Below are 25,417 nucleotides of genomic sequence, written 5' to 3'. Positions count from 1 at the left end.
TGACCTCTGTCATCATTTTAAGTGGGGGAACTTGCACAATCAGTGGCTGACTAAATACTTTTTTGCCCCACTGTAATTTCCTTTGGGATTATTAAGGTGTTCTGATTCTGATACGCACTTGCTGGCACAACTCACAGCTAATGAATTAGTAACATTACTGGATGTAAAAAGAGCCTCATGGAGAAGATAAGCCATTTACAAGTAAAGCCAGGGAGTTCACTTCTCTTTGAAAAATTGCATGTGCAACTGGATAAACTATTTGAGATTAACAATGCCTGATATAAAGTTGCAAAGAATTCGGAGATCTCATCATCTGCAGTACATAAACTAATTAAAAGATTCAGAGGATCTGGAGGAGATCTCTGATCACATGGGACAAGGACAAAAACCTGTTTTGAATGATCTTTGAGGCTGTAGATTATTTAAAAATATACAATTGTTTAGTGGAAATCTCTTTATGGCATTAGGCACACACTTTATAGCTAAACTACTCTGCCAAAAATAATCCAAAATCTACATAAATATAGTGCCTAACTTGGACCCAAGTTTATGGGTTCATTTATACAGAGATAGAGAGAGAAGGAAAAATCTTGTCTGCAGTCTTAGAAATCAGGTTTTGATGTTGTTTAGTGCACCACTTAGTTTGAACCACTCAGTCTTGTTTTTCTTTTTCTTGTTTTTCTTTCTTTCTTTCTTTCTTTCTTTCTTTCTTTCTTTCTTTCTTTCTTTCTTTCTTTCTTTCTTTCTTTCTTTCTTTTTTTAAAGAAGAAGTCTTTCTCATTTCAACAATATAATACTAAAATACACTCTGCATGCATTTTAGCGGTATGAATCTGTAGCAAGGTGTTAAGCTGGTCTGCCCAAAGTGCCCACACAAGTGACCTACTGAATATATTGAGTATATTATGACACAAAAACTCCTATAAAGGAGGTGCGAAACCTTTTATTTGCCTTCATAACTGCAGCAATTTCCCCCCTGAGTTCACACATGCTTACAGCCTGTTGTTAAGAGGTGATGCAACACCATGGTAACAGGTGCCTGTCAAGTTTCTTCTTTCTTTTTTTTTCTCTTTTTTTGTTGCAGTCCATTCCATCAAATTAAATCTGAGCACATATTTAGTTAAATGCCTGCATCCTGTTTTTCTTTTTCCTAAATTAGGTTTTAGAAACTTTACCATATTCATTACCATTGCTTGACATTTGAAATGCTCTTCACATTTAATGAGAGCAGCAGACGGCCTTCAGCCCATATAAAGATTCCCCTTCTGCTTTAAGTAAATATATGCAAGAAAGAATGCATCGCTTTACTAAACCCTCACATTCTTGACTAAACCCACTCAGTATTTGCTAGCACAGTAGCCAATGATGTTATAGTCACATAACATAAATGGTAACCTCATCATCTTGCAGAAATTCTTTTAAAAAAATCCAAATGCATCCACCCATTCAGTGGAACGTGTTGTAACAGCTGTGATATACATCTGTTTTATCGCTGTTTAATATGGTGTAGCCGTTCCATGTCTGAACCTTTGATGCAGTTCTTTTGTTGATGTTTTGACTGCAGGAGTCCACCTGGATTTACCTGTTTTCCTTCCTTGCGTTGCCCGCAATGCTGCAGCTGTGTGTGCTGCCCTTCCTCCCTGAGAGTCCTCGCTACCTGCTGATGGAGAGGAGGGATGAGGCTGGAGCGGAAAAAGGTATTCCATAAACAACACTTAAGAACATCTGCAAAATGCAGTCCGGCTGACACAAGAGGCTTTGGTGTCTCATTGTGGTTATTATGTTTGAAAACTCTGCTGTTGCTCTTTACAACAACTACTACACATTACCACTCTTTTAGAGTTAGAAAAAATGTCTTAAGAAGTAAGACTGTCACTGTCACTCAGGTGACTGGAGTATATCTGCAGGGACCAGACAGAGTTTTTTAGTGAAACAGAAGTTCATGATTGCTTTCCCACTGGTGAGATTTGTGGCTTTTAGAGTGTTTTATGCTGTTTTCAGCTATTTCAGTGTACAGAAGACTAGCTACACAATTTTCACAAGTGAAAGTTTTGCTTTATATAAATACTTCAGCTTTTAATACTGGCCAAGGTTTTAAGAGGACCAAATCAGAGAGTGAATTCTTGAATTCTTCACTTTTAAATGTAAAAATGTATATTCTTAAATACAGCTTTCAAATAGTAAATTAAAGACTGAGAGATGGCTTCACATCTTTATTTATGATTGTAAAGCAGTTTCAAAAAAGAAGTGCATTGGTAATGTGAGTTAAATAAACTGTGACTCTCAGTGGTTTTAATTCTACACATAATTGTTTTTTATTTATTTTTTTCACAGCAGACATTTTGACATGCTACATTTGGAATTTATGGCAGCCATTATTAATATAACTGTTTTTTTCTTATATAATAAGTGATAAAGCTGGGTGTGTGAAAAGTCTTTTAGTTACCTTTTTTAACTGACTTAAACCAGTTAAAAAACCATAAAATCTAAAATCTGTTTTAATATTCAGTCATATATTACTATACCAATTCCAAAAAGGTTGGGATGCTGTACAAAATGGAAATAGAAACAGAATGAAATGCAAATTTCATAAACCAGTATTTTATTTTTAATTTCTTTTTCATGTTTTAATAGTGAGAGCTTGTATTTCAAAAAAAATATTAGCAGACACGGGAGAAAAAAAAATCCTAGGATCAACTATAAAAACAATGACATGAGACAATGGCATGAAACTGAACAGGAACGTGCAAAACGTAAACGAGAAATAATCAAAACATGAGCATAAACCTGAACAGTATTAAGAAAAGCTGTGACTTGCTGTGACTTGACGCAAAGTAAACAGATGAAGACAGAAGACTTAAATACACAGAAGGGTAATGATGGAAGTGGAAACACCTGGGGAAACACAGCTGACACGAATGAACATGACGCCACAGGGGAAGTAAAACTAAACACACTGAAAATGGAAACACCAGTCTCTTCAAAGTAAAACAGGAAACATAATTGAATGTAGAGATGAGAACACAAGCTTGACAATAGAACATGGAAACACGCACACACGACAGACTGGGGAGACACAGAACACAAGGAGAGACGTGGGAACAGATAAGGGAGATGAAAGCAAGGGTATAACTCAGCGTTAAACATAGAGGACAAGACAGATGTACACAGAAGACAGGAAACGACTCATAAACATGGAGACATGGATGAAACATAAGAAAAAAGAAAAGCTAGAAAAAAAACTCAACTAAACCCTAACTGAATAATAACACAAGAAGTTAACATTATTGCAGTCTAACATAAGAAAATCAAGAATACAAAATAAACTCAAAATGTTGGATCACAAATTCAGCCCCTGACAATAATATTCCTTAAAATCATGGATACTTGGAATATTTAGTTATCTACAGTACATATCATCAAAAGATTCCAGGACTTGAGAGACGTACACAAAGGACAAGACTGAAGAGCTGTGAATTTCACGGCCTCGGGCAGCACTGCGTTAAGAACAGGCATGATTCTGTAATGGGCTCAGAAATACTTCCAGGAACCAATGTCTGTAACCACAGTTCACCATGTCATCTACAATAGCAGGGTAAAGCTCTATCAGGAAGAACAAAGCCACATTATGAACATGATCCTGTCATGTGATGAGGAACAAGCACCCAAACACAGACTCAGAGGGCAGGAAAGGTGTCAAATAAAGTGCTTCTTTAATAATAACCATTGAAGTGAGTCCAGTATAACAGGGCGTGTATACAGGCAGTCTGACAAAAGGAAAATGGAGACTGGGACTACATATACACACAAAGACACTGAGGTTTAATCAAGGGAAGAGGAAACAGGAGAGGAACAAGGAAGAACTGAAACTAATTAAGCCCAGTGATTCAAAGGAAGTAAAACAAAATACAAACCACAGGCAACTGGGAATTACAAAATAAAATAGGTAAGTAAGTAACTCCACTGGAAAACACAAATTGACAGGGACTTAACAAGAAAACACTAAGGAACCTAGAGTGATACATACACTAAAATCATGGCACAGTACACTGAACCGAAAACAGAATAACAACTCTCACAGCAATCAAAATGAAAGAATAACAGAAACCACAAAACTCAACCCTCAATAGTAATAAAAACTGAAGGGCAAGAGGATAGGATAGCAATGAGAGGCAAACTAAAACAAATCTTAACAACCAGAAAACTCAAAATAACCAAACTCCCACACCATGACAGATACCCTTTCTTCTCTGGGCCAAAGCTCATTTAAATTGGATTGAGGCAACGTGTAAAACTGTTCTGTGTTTAAACACATCAAAATTTTAAATTGGTTTTGGAAAACATGAACACCACACCTCTGGACTACCGAGGAGAAAAATTGTCCAAGAGTTCAAAAGCCTGCATCTCTGATGGCATATGGGTGCACTAGTGCCTGTGCATAGATAGCATGTATATCTAGATACTGCATATTTCTGCAAGACAATGTAAAACTACAAACAGCATGGCTTTGCACTGAACTAACCTGCAGTCCAGACATTTCACCAGTCGAAAACATTTGTTGCCACAAAATGGAAAATCTGACAAAGAAGGCCCAAGACTACTGAGCATCTAGAATCCCATATTACACAAGAATGGGAGAGCATTCCTCTCCTGAAAGTCCATCCTCTTTTAATTGAGTAATTCAGTTCCCTAGTTACTCAATTAAAATTCTGGTTTTCTATTTTACAAATCTTTTTCTTTGATACCTCACAAATCATTGATTGGAGGTATAAATGTCTTGTACAATCTTTTGTTTTTTTTAATATTCTGTTTCAAATGCACTGATTCAGTGCCTTTAAACCACAGTAAGCTGCAGCTGCCAGAGAGGCAGAGAGATACTCATCTTTCTGACCTCAAACAAAGGAAAGAAATGAGGAGATGGTCTTTCGCATATTTATTTGGCTCTTATGACACAATAGGGGAAATAAAAAGTTGCTCTTGAATTTTATGTCCCAGTTAAGAGTTTTATCTATTCAAACTCTGTTTTGAAACTGCATAGACCCTTAACCTTTAATTTGCAGCTACATTTTCACAGAAATGTTTCATTTGAAACAAATGGAAATGAAAATTATTCATTACTTTTTAATCATGTCTTTTTAGTATTCTGTTTTTGAAAATGTTTTCAAATCACCTATTTTTTACTTTTTTGGTATTCCGATTGCACAGCTGCGAAAGGCAGTAAATATCAGAAAAAAACTGCAAAAATCAGCTGCTTTTTATGAAGCATGAGAAATACATACATTATTTATTGCAACAATCTTTGCACAGTTGTGTTACATTTCCCCTTAGACCTTACTCAAACAATAATTTATTCTCACTGACCACAACCTTTTCCAACAATTTGTTTTGTTGTACCTTACCTATACATTGGCCATAGTAAAAGGTTACAGGTGCAAAATTATAAAAAGTTTTCATAACTATTACAAATATTTCAAGCTTCAAAAAAAGAATATGATATAAATGCTGTGACATGAAAAGGCACAGCATGGATTAAAGGCATACGTAGCTCAAACTGCATGTGTCAATGAAGTATAAAGAAAAATGTAATTTCAAACAAAACTTTAATGAATTTGGTCTCTGGGGTGGTTTGAGCTGTTTCATGCCCGCGTCCATACATTATAGATTGGTAATCTCTGAAGGTTTGGTGGCTTACAGTTTATTCTTTGTAAAATTGAACATGATCTTTGATTCTTTTGAACATGTTGTGCATGAAGGTCTCAGAGGACAAAGCAGTATTTATGATGATGGTGTCACATGAGAAAATTAATGATCAAAAATACAATTAAATGGAATAAACAGATTTATTATGCAGCAATAGACATGTTACCAAATAGTAGTGATAATAATAATTGGTTGGTCTTATGGGCTTCTTTGAAAACACATTCTAGTTCTGCGATGTCTTTTTTCTGCACACTTTAAGTGAAAATTCAAGGAGAGTACCCTTACCTCTCATGATGGAACACTGTTTGTTTAGCTCTGGTTTTGCCATCTGTCTTTTGTTGCTGCTTCCTTTGTGTAATAAATTCCTACCTTGAGTATTTCCAGCAAGTTAGAACCAAAGAAATGTGTTTTTGTTGCTTTTATCTTACAAAAAAGACAAAAAGATAGTTGAACAAGTCCAGAAACCAACTGCAGAAAAGCATGATGTTATAAATTTAAAGTTTCTAAATCTTTTATTTATATAATTCTGTCTTACTTTTTTATTACAATTGGATTAAAACAGTGTGCCTCCAGTGGTGTAGTGGTTAACACATTTGCTTGGCAAGGAAAGGGTTGCTGGTTTTAATCCCAGCTGGAGACTCAAATCCTCTTTAGGGCTTTTTCAGGAAGAGCAGCTAGTGCATAACAACTAGTGCAAGCCCTACCGGCTGTCATCACCCCTTGTGGCAAGGGTGAAGCCGGAAGCAGCTTTTTCATACTAACATTAAAGAACTGACGAAGCGATGAAGGGTTGGGTAAAGACTTCCTGCTTTCTTATTGTCTCTACAAGTGCCCTTCATGGGCATATGACTTTAATTTAACACACAATGCTTTCCCCAACAAATGATCTCCTTAGTTACTGAGTGATATTACTAAAACTTACAATATCTGACTTTTTAGGGAAACTGATGGGCCTCGTAGACGAGTGTTGTTGTTTTATTTAGTGAAGTAAAATGCAACCAGTGCAATGCTTGCAGAACTTCTACTCACAGATAATTTACAATTTAAAGGTATCACAGAGAGGTGAGCTATGCATTGCTTCTTTTAAGCATTTTTGTAGGTCGCCTCATGGTCGAACAGTGGTTAGTACGGTTGCCTCACAGTAAGGTCAGTTGGTCAGCTCCACCATCCAGCCAGGGTCTGTCGAGTATGCATGTTCTCTCCAGGTACTCTGGGTTCCTCCCAAAGTCCAAAGATGATGATTCTAAATGGTTCCCTGTCTCTATGTGTTAGTCGTGTGACAGATTGGTGACCTGTCCAGGGTGTACCTTGCCACTTGCCCTAAGACAGCTGGGAGAGGCTCCAGCTCCCCTGTGACCCTGATTTGGATAAGTGGAAGAGAATGGATGTTGACAACAGGCAGAGACACAGAATACAGCAGCATCAACCTTTAAATTCTGGCAGCTGTATCCTAACACACACAACATTTTACTTTACCTTGAGACTAACTTTAAATATTCTGTTTCACACTTGTCTCCATGACGATTTTATTGCCAGTGTAAAACTGCAGAACCGACAAGCCCATCATGGTTCTTTAAAGCTCCTTTGTTGCACCACATCCCTCCACCTTGTGGCACTGTGAGTCTTTGGTCACAACAGTGACACAGAGTGGAGCCCTGCAGTTCTCAGTAACACAGGATGGCTGCATGGGGACAGTGACACTGTTGAACAACTCACCTTACTCCAACAGATATCGATATCAAGTCACACCTACTCGGATAGCAGCGAGTGGTGTTTAATGCTCTATCTATATTAGAATTACATGAAGTTAGATTGATAACACTGATCATTTCAGCTTGTTGGTTCTTTTCTCTCCCTTTCTAAACTTTGTTTCAGAGATCACACCATTGTAGTTAATGGATTTTAGATTTTGGGCTTCCATGTAAACTGCTGGGAATATCTTTTTATGTTTAGCTGTCAACTGGGCTGTCGATAGGTGAGTTAAGTAACTATATTATGCTATGTTTTAGTATCATAATTTCTCACTGGAGTTTCATATATCTGTATTCTGCACTGATATAACACAACCTGCACTTTTGGGGACAGAATGTCCTCTCTCTTTTTTCCCTCTCACCCTTTTCTCTTTATTATATCAGTATCAAAATCCTAACTGGCCTTCTTTTGCTTGATTATTTGGTTTAGCAGAGATACACGTATTTTTACTTTAAATGCTTCCCCTTTCCTGCCTCAGAAATCATGGCCCAGCCTTTACTGTGACACTGGCCGACTCCATCTTGTGTGGGCAGCGTCTGCACCGCGTGTCATTTCATTTCCACATCCTAATGACCTGCTTTTAGTCCTTGACTGTAGAGATTTGCTCCCGTGGACTGTGTCCTAAACTCGTGCCTAGTTGACCTGCCCTCAACTCCAGGGATTAACCTTCACAAGAGAAGGGCTCAAAGTGAGAAAAGAGTCTTTCCATCCACTTATTCTTTGCCATCTATTGCATCCAAGAAGGCACGAGTTCAAACAACCTTCAAATGGCCGAGCTAAAAATAACAAAAAACGGTTAGCAGTTGTCTCTCCTTGAATAAAAAAGGTGTGGTGATTTCTGCTTCATTCTGACACAAAGAAAAGACATTAAACTTACTTAAATGTAAATAATCTGTCTTGTATTGGGTCGATATTATATAACAAATGCATAAACTTGTTAGGCAGTACGTAGGACATCGACATCTAGTCACAGATGATATGTGTTTCTAAAATCTATTTGTGGCAATTAAAAAGAACATCTCACCTATTTTACATTCAGCAGAGGTCAAAATAATGTGATAGATACTTAAATCACTAAAGCCAACAAACAAAGAGGTCTGAGAGTCATCTGCATTGCAGCAGAGTGTATTATTATGCTGATGAATTATGTATCCCAGAAAAAGCATTGAAACAGGGAAAATGTGGCCTGTAGATATAACAAATCTTTAGATTTTAAACGAGCAAAATATGTTTTCCATCTTGAATGCATTTTCTTCATGCTGTTATCCAAGTCAGTTTTTCAAATATTATATTTTGTATTACATTTTTTTCACAATATATAAATAAAACAGGGACCAATCATTAAAAAAACTGAAAAATGACACACGGGACTCTGTCCTGTAATGTAACAGCTCCATAGGTTTGTGTTGTTGTGGCCAGTTTTAATTATTTTAGCTTCCAAATCTAATTACTGCCACACCCATGAGACCCGTCCACCATTGTTATGAAGAAGATGCTGGTCACAGGAGCTAAAAGGAATGGCAGGAAATTGAAAATGATTTGTTGTCACCATGGCTGTATAATTTAATGGCAAAGAAAGGCAAATGAGTTTATGTAAACCTGCTTGTACCGTCAGCAAAAAGAGAACGACATATCTATTAACATAGTTACTTAACCTGTGATTTTCAATTGATTCAAGCCATAGAAATGTGACGCAACTATCATTCTCTATGGGAAGAATTGAAGTTGTCACATGAGTCAACAATAATTATTGTTGACTTTTAGAATTTTGTGGTGAAAAAATTCTAATTCTACTGTATTGGTGACATTTAGGTTTATTAGGTATTATTACAAGTATGTGGAGATTCTAAATGCCACATATCTGGATACATGCTCAATCATCCAGCTACGTAAATCCCAAAAGGTTGATTCTGTTCATTTGGATGTAGCGTTTTCAATGGGAGACACGTTTCATCTTTTGTCACCTTATAAACAGTACATTTGCATAATAACTGAAACCAGCCCACTGGATGAACACTGGGCTGTGAGGTCAGTTCTCTGTACTGTTTATAAGGTTGGCGAAACCTGCAGTCAGCTGAGACTGAAGAAGTCAATTGGATGAGTGCGTAGCGTTTCTCCCATTCGAAACGCTACGTCCAGATGAACAGAATCAACCTTTTCGGGTAAATGCCACATAGTTTGCATCCAAATAATGTTACATTTGACCTTTGACCTTACGTTTGCATTTCGCATCTATCTTTTCTTTCAAAATGTTATATCTTTGAAGAAAGCATTGTCGAGTGAAAGAGAATGAGCTGTCTAGATACAGAAATACCGTAGTATATCAGAATCAGAATCAGAATCAGCATCAGAATACTTTATTAATCCCTGGGGGAAATTATTTTTTGTTACATCATATAATATAATAAATATCATATAATCGGCTAAAGTTATTCATCTCCTGTTATCTATGAATCGCCCCAGGGTGGCTGTGGCTACAATGTAGCTTGCCATCACCAGTGTATGAATGTGTGTGTGAATGAGTGCATGACTGGATATGTAAAGCGCTTTGGGGTCCTTAGGGACTAGTAAAAAAGCGCTATATAAATACAGGCCATTTACCATTTACCAATCAATCTCTATTACACATTACCTACTCCTACATAATGTTTACAAAATACAATGTGATTCCCTTTAAAGGTAAATACTACCCAGAGAAGGAGCTGCCTTGGTGGAGGTGTGCGCTCTCAATGCTGTTTGTTGTTGTTAAGCCGTGTGACAGCTCACACTTCTACCTGCTCACATTATGTTGGTAAAAAGAGCCAAAAGGCTGGACATAATGTCAGGGTTGAAATGCAGCCTGTTAATAACAAAAGTGTGGGGCTCAGTTTACTTCACTTTTAAGTACCGTTGATAAACCAATAGAAATTTTGCATTTTCAAAGTTTCACTGCTCCATTTACAGCAATATGTTCTCATTTGCCCGTGGAACAAATCGTTAGGTCCTTTGATCTCAGCGTGATGGTTGTTATTGAGGGTTATGGCACTGTCGATATTTTTAACGCTGCTGCGCTTGTATGTGTGAATGTTTGTGCGTAAGCCTTTCAGAGGTTTTTGGGAAAGAAGGATGTTTCCCAGGAGCTGGAAGAGGTCCACATGGAGGCTCGAGCTCAGGACAAACTACACACCGTCTCTGTGTTACAGCTGCTGAAGAGCCCAGCTGTTCGCTGGCAGCTCATAACTGTCATCATCACCATGGCCTGCTATCAGCTCTGTGGCCTCAATGCAGTAAGTTTTTGATTTAACTTACCTTTCTCAGGTTTTGAGTGGAATCAGCTCCCTTTATGCTATTTCACAGTGCATTTGACTGTATTTATAGATCATTTATTATTTATTTAAATAGATTCAGATGCACCAAATCAATAATGCAAGCTCTGTGTAAATATTTCATTATAAGGACCCCACCCCAACACCATTCTGAAAGCAAACATTTAATATATCTTTAAAGATGATCTGGCACTCTGAGAGTTACACCTAGACCTTGTTAATAAGTTTGGAGCCTTGGTCCTTCCCCAGGCAGGAAGGTGATAAGTGTTACCTCTTCTACTGGAGAGACTCCAACAGGAGAACTTGTCATTCTGCTCTATTCTGGCACTCTGGAGTACATTCCCAGTCGATTATGCTGTTTTCTGATTTTTCTGATTTCGGCTTGGGCTAGAGAATATTGCAGTAAACACTGATGACGAATTAAAGACAAAAAAAAGGAACAGAAAACGCACGAGTAAAGTGTTCGACCACCAATTGCCGCATGAGAAAAAGGCTTCGTGATTTCTATTTGAGGGATGGAACTGCTTTCTTTAAGTGACATACTGCCTCACGAGGGCTTTTGATCACATTGGAGAAAGTTCTGTTTAACACATCAGTCCAAAAATGGGTCAGTGTCATCTTGGAAGAGATGACCCACCCATCAGGGTAGAATAAAAGACAATCAATCACAACTTTGTACTGATTTGCCCTACATTCCTAGCGTGCAAGGCGACAACGCGACCAAAGTGTACCAGTAAAATTTTGTTACCTTACCTTGTTATTTAACCCTTATGTGTGTCTGGTTTGGTAACAACTCCACCACTTAACCCACTGAGGTCTGTGCCTGTGCTTTCACAAGTGTGATCCTTGTATGTTTCATCACTTTTGAAGTCAAGTATTTTTTTTCTTTTTTAAATCAAGTTTTAAATCTGTCCTTTGCTTAATTACATAGTTCTTGAACTGCATTTTGTTATAAAAGTTTAAAGAGAAGGTTCAAGTGTAAATACAGAAAAAAACAAGAGCGCTTGTGCACCGTTAACCTAATTAAAGTGACTCTAGGTTTATGTACAGCGCTGTGCAGGAGACCCAGTGGCTGTGGAGAATCGCTGTGAGTCACTATATTTTGTGCACTTTGTTCAGACTAAGATGCTTAGCTATCCTTCACCTGCTGTGCTGCACTGCACTCGAGTGTCAATGATTGGTATGTCTCTGAGCTGGCTTTATAAATGCCAAGAATAGTCCTTCACCTGGAGGAAAGTTGCTGCTAATTACAGCAGACTGAGAAAAACTTACTTTAAAATTGACTTCAGACTCCCAACTCTTGAGTCACGATCGCTCAAGAGTTGGGAGTCTGAAGTCAGTTGCGTTACTATTTTTCAACAGACGGTTGAAGCTGTGTTCAGCTTCCTGCAGCTTATATCGGGCTGATTGTGGCTCAAGAGTTGGGAGTTCGCCTTGTAATCAGAAGGTTACCGGTTCGAGCCCCAGCTTGGACAGTCTCGGTCGTTGTGTCCTTGTGCAAGACACTTCACCCGTTGCCTACTGGTGGTGGTTAGAGGGCCCGGTGGCGCCAATGTCCGGCAGCCTCGCCTCTGTCAGTGCGCCCCAGGGTGGCTGTGGCTACAATGTAGCTTGCCATCACCAGTGTGTGAATGTGTGTGTGAATGTGTGGATGACTGGATGTGTAAAGCGCTTTGGGGTCCTTAGGGACTAGTAAAGCGCTATATAAATACAGGCCATTTACCATTCACACACACATTCACACACAAATGCAAAAACACTGGCAGTTTTTAAAACTCTAGATTGTATTTTCTCACTTTGCTTCCGTTTGTTCGCACTTCTGTAAAACACGTTCAAAGGTTTTAATGTCTTTCTTTGTGTTTTTAACAATATTAGTGCAGGTGTTAAGCTTGTTGCATTTTAATGTCAATTCATCTCATTCTAAATGTGATGAGAATGTAGGCCAACTTTAGTGACATTGTTAAAATTTGTGTGTCAGCTCTGAAGCGAACAGGATTGCTGAGTTTTGTGTAAAGATATATATAAATGAGTATGTTGTTGTGAAAACCAAGACCAATGGTACTTTTTAATTTTTTTAGATCTGGTATTATACCAATGGGATTCTTCGTGAAGCAGGCTTTACTGAGAGCATACTTCCCTACATCACACTGAGCACAGGTGCCATAGAGACTCTGGCTGCCATCATCTCAGTAAGTATGGCTATTTGATTTATTACTGTAAGTCAGCAACAGCTTTCAGGTTTACTGTCAAGTACTAGGAGTTCAAAAATGAAAAACAAGCACAGACAGGCAAAAAAAAGCTGAGTGGTCAATATAACAACCAAAAAGAAGAAGAAATAACTCACATGGAAGAGAACAACAAAAGGTGCTGCAGAGAACAAAGAGAAAGTCCTGTTAACCCTCTCAAGGCAGGCGTTGCCGATTTGCAACAGTTCAAAACTAACAACCTGCTTACCCCACATACATATTTTATGAGTGTTTTTTACTCAGAAGTACCACTGCAGGACTTGGTTGTGTGGAATAGCAACAAAAAGTTTAATTTGAGCCTGAGAGGGTTAAAAATGATAGAGAATCCAAAAAGAAACCAAAACTCTGGCAGCAATGACCTGGGACCTGAAGTTAGTCAACATACAAACTGAGGGAGGGGACGAGACTCTGCGCACACACACAGGACTAATGAGGTGCAGGTGGAACCAATTAGGAAGAGCAGACAATTATAAAAGCACACGAAGGCAGATAAGATATTCTTGCAAACTGGAAAACCAAGAGTAATGAAAATTCAAACCCTTATCTAAGCCAGACACCATGACCCAGAAGGCCCCTCTGCTAATGAAAAGTCACAAGGCACATTTTCTGTTTGATTGTATGCTTTGGTATGTTTGACAATTCTAGGTTTACACGGGTATGTTCTATGTGAGAGAGGTTTGCTTTTATTTTGTTAGCAGTGGATGATGCTTTTTGTTGTAATTTACATTCCTGCACATGCATACACACTCTGACCGGCCACTTTTTTAGGTGCAGGGTTCAGTGTATTGTGCATTCAGAGATCCTGTACTGCATAGCTGGGCTGTGACAGGTGGTTGGTTGTTTGACTTACAGTTGCTTTGCTGTCAGGTCACCACAGGCCGGCCATGCTCCTCTGACCTCTGGCATCAATAAGACATTTTTAACCAGAGAACTGAGGTGCACTGGATATTTTTCTCTTGGAAATTCTCAGTAGGTCTGCAGCTTCTGTCTGGCACAAACAACCATACCACATTCCAAGTTACTTAAATCACCTTTCTTCTCCATTCTGATGCTGAGTTTGAATTTCAGCAAGTCGATGTCTTGATGCCATTGATACCATTTACATGGCTAAATGCAATGAGCTGCTGCCATGTGACTGGCTGATTAGGTATTATTGAGCAGTAAAACAGGTGTATGTTATAAAGTGTGTGTGTGTATTTGTGTAAAGTCAGTTCTATACAAGTGTATTAAACAACTACTAAATATTGTCATATTTATTGATTAAATATGACTCGTGATCTCCGTGGATGAAATCTGGGTAGTCTCCGAGCATGAAGTAAGGAGAGCCTTCAAGAGAGTGAACACCAGGAAAGCAGCAGGACCAGACGGCATCCCAGGTCGTATCCTCAGAGACTGCGCATACCAGCTAGCTCCTGTGTTCACTGAGATATTCAACATCTCTCTATCTCAGTCGGTGATCCCCACATGCTTCAAAGAGTCCATCATTGTTCCTGTCCCGAAGAAACCCCACCCTGCTTCTCTCAATGACTATCGCCCTGTAGCCCTCACCTCAGTAGTGATGAAGTGCTTTGAACGCCTGGTCAGAGACTTCATCATTTCTTCACTACCAGACACACTGGACCCACTACAGTTTGCTTACCGTCCAAATCGTTCCACAGACGATGCCATCTCTCATCTCCTCCACACATCACTCACTCACTTGGACACTAGAAGGGGGAATTATGTTAAAATGCTCTTCATAGACTACAGCTCTGCATTTAACACCATAATTCCCTCCACACTCACCACCAAGCTGGAGCATCTGGGACTCAGCTCATCTATGTGTCTGTGGATCTCCAACTTCCTAACTGGCAGACCACAGGCAGTAAGGATGAGCGGACATGTCTCAGCCTCCACCACTCTCAGCACTGGAGCCCCCCAGGGGTGTGTTCTGAGCCCCTTGCTGTACTCTTTGTACACATATGACTGTGTGGCCACTACCAGCTCCACCACCATCATCAAGTTTGCTGACAACACCGTCGTGGTGGGCCTGATCTCTGATAACAACGAGACGGCCTACCTGAAGGAGATTAGGAATCTGGAGAACTGGTGCCAGAGGAACAACCTCCTTCTAAACGTCAGTAAGACAAAGGAGCTGATAGTGGACTTCAGCACTAAGCAGGAGAGGAACTACCAGACCCCTGTCATCAACGAGTACCCAGTGGAGAGAGTGGACAGCTTCAAATACCTCGGAGTTCACATCACGCAGGACCTGTCATGGTCCTGTCACATCAACACTGTGGTGAAAAAGGCCCGACAGCGTCTCTACCACCTCAGACGCTTGAGAGACTTCCAACTGCCCTCCAAGGTGCTCAGGAACTTTTACTCCTGCACCATAGAGAGCATCCTGGCGGGAAACATCTTAACCTGGTTCGGGAACAGCACCATGCAGGACAGACGAGCTCTACAGAGGGTTGTGCGGTCAGCTGAGCGCACCATCCGCTCCGAGCTCCCTGACCTGCACTCAATCTACAGCAGGCGGTGCTGGACCAAGGCCAGGAAGATCGTGAAGGACCTCAGCCATCCCAACAATGGACTGTTCTCTCTGTTGAGGTCAGGAAAGCGATTCCGCTCCCTGAAGACCAACACAGAGAGACTGAGGAGGAGCTTCTTCCCGCAGGCGATACGGTCTCTCAATCACACCACCACACAGTACTGACCCACACATACAGTTCTTACACACACTGGACATTCTGGACATTGTTTTCACTTCATTACATAAATCACGCTGCTGTTATTGTGTATATATTTATTTATATTTCTTCATACATTCTTATATAGTTCTATATTGTGTATTTTGTTGTACAGTTATTTTATTTTCAACTTTAATTTATATATTTTATCTTATTCTCCCAGTTAAATTTACCCTTCATTCTAATTTGTGTTGTACAGTTATTTCATTTTTAACCTTAATTTATATTTTATTCCTTCCTAGTTAAATTTACCCTTTTTAATTTTTCATATTTATTTCCTATCTTATTCATAGCCTTTTCCTTTTTTGTTTTCTTTAGGTCACGAGCAGTTGTCCAAGCATTTCACTACATATCGTACTGTGTATGACTGTGTACGTGACAAATAAAATTTGAATTTGAATTTGAATTTGAATTTTTAACCCAATCAACCCAATCCTTTATTGTTACTATGTTAGCATATTCTAACATATTAGCAGCTCAGCTGTACTTGGATTGCTCTCAGCCATGTCATTTCACTTGACATGCTTTTTAGTATTACTTCCTCTGGCAGTAAATCACTTTATAAATGATGGAGCAGGGAGCACTTTGTTTGGGAAACGGCTTAATGAAGTAGTTAGTTTGTTGGAGCATCTCTCCTGGCAGCTTGTGGGCGAAGTTGTTAGTATTTGACATCATGTGATGATTTACTTGCAATAGTAACTTTGCATAATCACAGTTATGATCACAAAAAGACATAAAACCCACTAATAAGACCATCTTACAGATATTCCACTGGAGACATGTTTCAGTCAGCAGCAAATGTTAGCGTAAAGCAGCATCAGTATACAGACATTATATTTTCAGGTTGTATGTCTGTCCCACACTGGAGGATTTACTAATTAGATTTTGGAGGTCAACAGTCAAAGCCACAGACACTTGTCAAAAACTCTAAACTTCAAAAAACTATTACGGTAAAACGTCTCAGAAATGTCAAATAGGATACAATTATATTTTATGTAAGAATATTATTCACAACTTTGAGATACATATTTTCCAGAGAAGACAGAGCAGCGTTTGATGTATTGGACTTACGTTTGCCTCCTTGGTTCCCATGATAACTAACATAACTACTTGGATGAAAATCCTCTACAGTCAGTAACTGCCTGAAGTAAAAGGCTCTACCAGGTCTTTGATGCATCTCCCTTCAGTTTCTGCTTATTTGTGGCTCGCTCTTCTTTCACATTTGTCTTCAGTAGCTGAAAATGATGCTCTATTGGGATGAGATCACGTGACTGACTTGGCCATTAGCAATATCCCATTTCTTTGCTTTGAGAATGTCTTGGGTTGCTTTTGCAGTATGCTTTGGCTCATTTGCACTGAGAAGCATTATTGATCAGTTATGGAGCTTTTGATATTTGTTTTGCTGTTTTTAGAAATAATGAGGTCATCATGCACTTCATTTGTCATCTTTGGTCTCTCAGACCTTTTTTATGGTGCTGAGCCGGCCAGTGCATTCGTTCTTTTTAAGAACATACAGATTGTTGAATTAGCCACTCCTAAAGTTTTTGCTCTCTGATGGTTTATTTATTTTTTCAGCCAAATGATGGCCTCCCTCGCTTGCACTTTGCATCTTTTTGGACCTCATATTTAATGCGTTGAATCAACTTCTGATATGTCTGCTTCCATTGTCATGAAATCGGAAGGGAAAAGGTTTCACCTGGCCATGAAACTGCTTGTGCATCAGCCATCCTATTCGTTTTAACCTTCTGAAAATGGTGACTTTGTATAAAAGCCAATATAACATTCAATGTAAAATTTTTCTAACCCTTGAATGAAAGCTGAAGGTCTGCACTTCAATCAGATCTTGTTTGTTTGATTTAAAATCCACTGTGATGGTGTGCAGAGGCAAAATTACAAAATGTGTCACTGTCCAACAGTTTAGGGACCAATCAGTAAAACTATTTTGCTGCAGTAGCAGTGATTCATGATTATGAAGGTACGCTATCGATCGAGATAGCGTAACCATGTGTTACCCAATTCACACACAAAGCACAATGACAGGGTAAAAATATTTGATTTTTTTATGACTGATACTAGAGCTGTATTACTGTCTCCTGAACAGTAGGAGCTGATCTACAGAGCAATACTCTCAGCTTCCCAGTGCAGGGTCCTGTTCTCACCTATGATCAGTCAGTCTTCTGGCCAGTAACCAAAGGTTATAAAGTTGGCCCAAAAAGAGTTTTCTTTTTGAGATCCGTGGACTCACTGACAGAGTAAGGAGCTTATACATAAAGCTGGAGCTCACAACTGAACAGCTGCTACTTCACACTGAGTGGGAATGCTAATGTGGTATAGACACCGGACTAGGACACTACCTGAGTTTCCAAGGGAGGTATTCTTGGCATGCTGAACTGGGTGGAGACCACAAAGCAGATCAAGTTTACATTATAGTGATTGTCTATCTCTTCCTGCACGGGAACACTCTGGGATCCCCAGGAATAGCTACAGGAAGTGTCCAAGGATTGGTCTAATTGCTGCTATCCTCTTGTTATTGAGATGCATTTGAAATGCCAAAAGAAATGAACAAAATGATCAATCAAATTTTAGTTGAAGGAGCTCTTTGCCCAAAAAGGGCCTTACATTTTTAGTTTAAACCAAATACTAATTGCAAAAATGCACTGGGGAATGCAGTATGTCATCTCTCCATATTTAATGTTGTGAGATTGTTAATGCCCTGCGTGGGCTGCTATCTATTTCTGTGATTCCTGTAAGCATGAGCACAGATGATCTTTGATCTGCGGCAGTGAGGAGACCCCGCTGAGTGACTTAGCTGCCAGGTGACTGACTTCAAACACCAGCATGTACTCTTCAGATACCAGTTTTACCCCCAGCTCTGCAGTATCTCTTCATCAGGCACTGCTAACTCACCTCCAGCTGCCTTTACTGAACACCACCCTTCTTATGTGGCTGACAATAATGATCATCTGGCTGTTTTGCTAGCATGCACAACGTAGTCGGAAATGATCCAAATGAAGCCAGCGTAAGCTTCAGATTTATGACTGTGTATTAATCCAATAAATAACTTGTCATGAGTTGTGACTTTTTGGTAATGAATGACAGAATCCACAACTATCGTAGCTGACACGTCACTCATGCTGAAGCTCAACTTTTTGCACCACAGGCGATATGTTATGTTATAGTCATAAACTGTACAAACTTTGCTCTTTAGAACTATTCCAGTTGGTACAGTGGTACAGTTATTAGTATCTAGAGGGTTCTGGGTTTGAACCCACTGACTGGCTGAGACCTTTCTGTCTGGAGTTTGCATGTTCTCCCTGTGCCTCTGTGGGTTCTGTCTGGACACACATTCATTTGTGTCTCTAAATTGGCTGTAAATTTGTGTTAGCTCTGCCATAGACTAGTGACCTGTTCAGGGTGTTCTCTGCCTCTGGCCCTGTGACAGATGGTTTAGGCTCCTGCCCACCTGTGTGCAATTGCAATGGAATTGGATAAGTGGTTATGAAAATGGATGGATGGACAATACTTCAAGCACTATCAGGCAAATGTAAATATACAAGCCTTTATTTGTACTCTGTAATAAATATAAGTAGCCGATGGAGCAAACTCAAGAGCTTTACAGACATGTTTTAATCGTTCGTTGGTGTTAAACATTGGTTGGATGTTCACAATAATTTGACATGTATTAAGAAAGATGAATTTCAATTTTGACTTTGTGAGTTTAAGATATTTATGATTTTTGAATTAAAGTCTACACCTTACCTTTTCTTCAATTTAGGTAGAAAACATTTTAAAGTTAGAATTTAATCCCTGTATTTAACAATATATGCTTCGTAATATGAGAAATGAATGCACCTCGTGATGTAGCTCTGACTTTCATCCATTAACAAAGCTTTTCCTTTTACATAAAGCTGCCCACACACAATTAATTTCTTATACAAAGAGTTTTACATATGAAAAAGGAATGTGTTGCATGCCTCCAAATCCTGGTCCTTGCTTGTAAACACTAACAGATTAGTTGCAGTTTGCTGTTAATGAGTTTTGGGAAGCCCAGGCATCAAATGCACCCAGGAGAAATGTTCCTCATATTGCTTTATAGAAAAAAAATCAGATTTATTCAATGGTTTGTTAAATGTCACAATACTGCATTCTGAATTGCTTTTACCCATGCAGTACAATTCACTTTACACAGAAAAGGATACAGAGGTTTAAAATGAAAATGAGCTATTTATCATGAATGGCATTCCATTTTTTGTGTGCTGTGCTTGTATTGCATCTTTTGCAATCACCAGCTAAAGTTTGGGATGTTAAAAAATTACAATAAAGCACTTTGACCACAAAACAAAACATTTTAAACTGAATTAATGACTAAGAGAAACTAACATATAACAAGCTAACTATTATGATTTAAATCAAATGACCTATGCAGAGTTTAACGCTGTTTGATTAGCAGTTCCCCTTTGACAATGTCACTAGCTAATGCAATCCTTCTGTCCTCAGCTCATTAAGGCACTAGAATGCTTGTATTTGAGTATTTTTCTTCTTGAGCTATATATTAAAAAGCTCTTTTTATACTCGATTTTTCCACCGACGGGGCACATGGCAAGATGGAAAGAATCTACTGAAAGATTACAGTGAAATAGTTTAGAGACAAATAGTTCCTGAGAAATGTCAATGCAGCTTAGATAAATTAGGAAAAAAAGCATGCAAACAGACAAAACACAAACAAATTGAGAAAAGGTGCTCATCGAACCGAAAACACACGAGCTGGACACAAAAAGAAACCCATGACATAAATAAAGGGGGCAACTTCAAGCAGTACAGATTGCAACAGATCTTATTTCCAGATGACAGAAAATGTAACGAACCTAGATGGGACTTGCTTGTCGTGCATATCAGAACAAATTGTTTTTGGGCAGAAAGAAAAGTTTCCTTGCAGATCTGGAAAAAAGGCTTTGTAACATGTCACTAATATTACAAAAGGATCTATTTTAACCCAAACCATGTTTTTAGCTCCCTTAAGCTGCCTTTTGTTCTTACATGAGATATAAACACCTGGAATAAAATGAATGAAACACTCTGGAATGAAAGCTGTGCATGTTACTCATCCATCCAGCCAAATGTCTTTCCTACATGGACTTCATTACTCTTTATGCTACTTCTGCTGGCATCCTGAAGCCTTTATACTGGAAAGCCCAATTTCCAATTTAACAATTAAGCATCTATGTGTTCCAGTCACTACAGTCAGTTCTGTACTATTCATCAGCTACTGATGGACTCTTCTCTTTTCCTCCTCAATCTAGATCTAAATGTATCATTAAGCATTTTTACGATAACATGCTAAGCTTTATTGAAATAAATTTGTTATTCACAAACAAATCTACTGTAACTCCTTTAAGAAACCTGCCATGTTTACTAGTGACCTACTGGGCAATCGCCCTTTCATTGTGGCAGACTTGTCACTATAAGGCTGGTTAACATACAAGAGCCGAGGACTGCATGCCAACCCACATTATTTCATGCACATCTGGGCATGTCGTCACACATGTAACCCTTTGGCAAAACAAGCAAGTTATCTTGAAATAGCAAAATGGGTCTTCTGGTAGTGATGAAGCATTTGAATCTACAATAAAAGATCCAAACAGTAAAATGTGGATTTACTTTTAGCTGAGATTGTTTTTTAATGATCAATGATTTTCAGTGTTTATACAGACAGAATGCCCGGTGGGCCCTTAAGCTGTGGCCAGTTGTCTTGAATGGCTCATCTGCTTTTTGATGTGATGAAGAGTGGCATGACGTTTTAATCCTGCCAACCGTGACAGCTGAAGTTTCCATTCTGACCTCTGTCAAGCCTGCCAAGAAAGAGTATATTAGGTTGTGAGTATTATTCTGTTAGAGCTGTCATTTAATCCTGTTTAATCAGTAGTTACGTTTGTTATTTATAGGCACAAATACTCCTGACACAGAAACACATAATCATATTTGGTTTTGCTGCAAGTCATATGAAAATAAATACATATATTTATGACTCTCTATATAAATGTATCTTATTTTTAAGCTAGGAGCTGTATGATTAAGTCATTCTCAGAGTTACTGAGACATTATCATTAGCTAGAAGATCTTTTTATAAGTTTGTGAAGTTTGCTTATTAAAACTGAGCGTGACATGATATTAAGCCACATTAAAGCAGCAAAATAAAACGTAACTGTTCAAACTGCTTTATAGGAATGACACAATGAAAAAATGATGTCTGCCAGATCACGTCTGTGACAGTCATGATAAAAAGTGCACTGTCTTTCAATTCTTAGGTTTTACATGCAAAAATCATCTGGTCCTTATCAGATCTTCAGATAACTCACAAGATGTGACATATTATAGTATGACATTATTTACTTAATGAAGATTACACAAAAAAACACCTCATTTTATATCTTGTAGAATCTAACCTCAGCAGCAGGACTTTACAGAAAGTTTTCAGCTCTATAAAAAACGCAATGGTAGTTTTGATTTTTGTGAAGGAGACGCTCTCATGACTAATTGAGCGATGTCACTGACTAGCCAATCTTTGGCATGTAGTCTGTTGATGTCACATTTTTGAATCACCTCGTATCGCTTGGAACCCTGGTGGAGTAGGTACTAATAGAAAAGGGGCTTAAGTACACCCTTACTTCTTCCATGGGAATTAAGAAGGTAAGTAGCAGCTCTGTGCTGCTAATTAAATGCACTTGGTTAACTGATCATCAGTCAGCAAGTGTGAGCACTTTTGCAAAAGCTTTGACAGTTTGCTGCTCTGGAACATTTAGGTATATGTCAGTACAAGTACATGCAATGAAGAATGAATGAAGAAGCAATTGTTGCCGCCCATCAGTGTGGGAAGTGTCATAAGGCTGTTTCCATCAAGTGGAAAAGATTCAAGAACATTGCCAATTTTTCCAAGAGTGGATTCCCCAGCAAATTCACCCCTTGAAGCCACAGAAACCGAAACTATGTCTCTAGCTTTATAGGCCTCAGTTAGCATGTTGAATGTTTAAGTTCATGACAGTGCAATTAGAAAAAGACTGTTTGCAATGAGAAATCTGGTTGCTATGTAATTTTTTCTCTAAAAAGGACATACAAGCATGGCTTAAGTTTGCAAAATTGCATGTTTAGCCCTAATGCAGAGCTCCACGTTAAGCCAAAAAGAAATGCAGCATATCAGCACAAACACCTGACGCCAACTGTTAAGCATGGTGGTGGAAGGGTGTTTTGCAACCACATGACCTGGGCACATTGTTAAGTTGTTGAGGTGAACGTGAGCTCCTCTGTCTACCAAACGTATTTGAGGCCATCTGTCCAACAGCTTAGGAGACCTTAAGAGGGCTATGCATAAACAAATACCCACAAACATCAATGAATTTAAGCAACACTGTAAAGAGGAGTCAGCCAGAATTCACCCAAAACCATGTGACACTGATAAATTCATGCAGACAGTAATTACTTCAAATTATTGCTGCCAGAGGTTCTACAAGCTACTGAGTCATCGGGTGCACTTAATTTTTCACACATTGTTTCTAGATTGTGGCTTAAATATTCTTAAATAAATAATGACATTGTGAAATCTGTTGTGTTGTTGATCTGACGTTGTATTTACCTAAGTTTATGACCTGGAAGGGACTAGATGATTTTTAAATTGTCCTGATATGTAAACCCTTAAAATGATCAGGGGGTGTACTTTCTTTTTACCATCTTTGTACAGCACACAAAAGCTACAATAGACAAATGTGTGTTGTCACTTTGTGTCATATAAATATAAAATAAGGCTTATAAATATTCAGCTTCTCGCACCTTCAGAGGTCTTAATGAACTGGAGTTTTGCTGCTGTGTGCAAATCTGTGTGCCTCTGCAGTGTGGGTAGAGCCTAGAAGATTAATAGTTGGTGCCTACAGGGACTAGTAGGGTATGGACACTGTATTTACACACATGTACACATACATCCTAAGTGAACTGCAGTGCTTTTGGAGTCATTTACAAATGAAGACTGATATATTCTGCAACATGCTAATAGGAAACTGCTTAAAAAAGCAAAATTAAAGCCAATGTATTCTTGGAACATAAAAAAAAAATCTGTTTTCTTCTTAAGAAAGCTCAGCACCTCCCCTACACCATACATAAACACCTGCTATCTTTGCCTCTCAGTCTCAACTCAGAAGCCCCTTGGTATGGGAACAAATATTGTACAAATAACAGTGACCTTTTTGCACAACGTCATGAAGTCCCACTGGTTTTAAGAGGTAAGAGCAGTGCCATTTAATTCACACAGACTATGATGGAAGAAGGCCTGCAGCTGTGGCCTGCACTTGAATAGGGTCATGGCTCATGCTGCATCCATAATCTAGACGGACCCGGTCAAAGACCTACTGTGACAGAATCACTGATGAGCCACATGCAGTGTTATGGATGATGAAATCTGTATGTATATGTTACTGTATATATAGGCAGCACCTCAGACCATCCCATTTGTGATGGTAATTCTTGGATATAAGCCTTTGCTTCACTGAAGCAAATCACAGGGTGAACTGTGAAGTAAATCAGCATATCAGCAAGGTTTGAGGGATAGGACAACTTTGCAAAATGATGCCATCTAAATCAGTGATATGGTTACCCATGAGACCAGTAGGAGCCAATCAGATCTCATTTATCGGGAAAGTCAAATGTTCTTAAGGTCAGACAATGCAGAATCACTTTAAAGACTCTGGGAAGTCCTGTGATTGTAATGACTTCTGGTCTTTCAGGACACATTTGATTTGGACCTTTATAAAGTGAGTCAACCTATGCAAAGCTACAGTACCTTAAAAGATGCCCAGATGTTGTGCTGACCAACTGGCAAATTCCCTTACAGATATGTCGGCCAACTTTTTAAGCCAGGACCATAACCCTCACTCTGATAAACTGATGATCAGTGACCTTTAATGGCTTTACTAGACTTTACACTAGAACCATTAGCATTAACTATTTGTTTTTAATCTATCTCCTGCACTGATCAAGTAAAAATAAAATTCCAGAGGTCAGTACGCTACAAAAACTGGCTGTAATGAGCTCTGCCAACATAAAGAATGTGTCTCTAAATAATGAAAAGGTTTCAGCAGAGATATATCTCACTCTACATATAGCGTACACATATAATGTTCATATTTCATTTCATTTTGTTTGATTATTGATATCATGCTTGGCACAGTTGTTGTCGGGTTAGTTCTTTGTTGCACTGCAGCGTGTGACAATGAGAAGCTACACTTTAGCTATTAGCAGTGACTCATTGTCATTTTACCTGAATCCTTGAATCTCTCTCTTCCTAATTATGTTCCTCCATTAATTTTCTTACCACATTAATTTCACCCTTCTCATCACTTCGCCTATTCTCCACAGCTGGTGCTAGCAGCTGCAGCCTCCTGTCACTTGTGAGGCCTGGTTATTAGTTGTTTCTGGTACTACTGTTCACGGTGCAGCTGCTGCGATAGCTAACATGTTGGTTAATTTGACACATTTTGCTTTTACTTCCTTTTTATAGTTTTCTCTCAGTTTTCCAGCTCCATCTTCTCACCACTTCTTCCACACTAAAGCTTTTCTAGACAGTGAAGGTAGGGGAGGGGCCGGTCATGTTAAGAGATGTGATTGGGTGGATGGGCTGCTTTCAGTGGTTGTATGGGCG

At 38.9% G+C, this 25,417-nt stretch overlaps 1 protein-coding gene across 1 annotated transcript in view; it reads left to right on the top strand.

Annotated features, from left to right (window-relative positions):
• slc2a9l2 (solute carrier family 2 member 9, like 2) overlaps positions 1-25,417 on the top strand; it is a 90,859-nt gene that overhangs the window by 29,122 nt on the left and 36,320 nt on the right. Inside the window, exons 6-8 of the mRNA XM_005731391.1 lie at positions 1,565-1,697; positions 10,531-10,718; positions 12,836-12,946. Coding sequence (XP_005731448.1) covers positions 1,565-1,697; positions 10,531-10,718; positions 12,836-12,946 — 432 coding nt within the window. The remainder of the gene's footprint in view (positions 1-1,564; positions 1,698-10,530; positions 10,719-12,835; positions 12,947-25,417) is intronic.

This window comes from Pundamilia nyererei, unplaced genomic scaffold, assembly GCF_000239375.1.
Source record: "Pundamilia nyererei isolate P.nyererei 1_Seehausen unplaced genomic scaffold, PunNye1.0 scaffold00042, whole genome shotgun sequence".
NCBI classification, from domain to species: domain Eukaryota; kingdom Metazoa; phylum Chordata; class Actinopteri; order Cichliformes; family Cichlidae; genus Pundamilia; species Pundamilia nyererei.
Note: the sequence above shows the minus strand (reverse complement) of the source record. Positions and strands in the feature narration are given on the sequence as shown.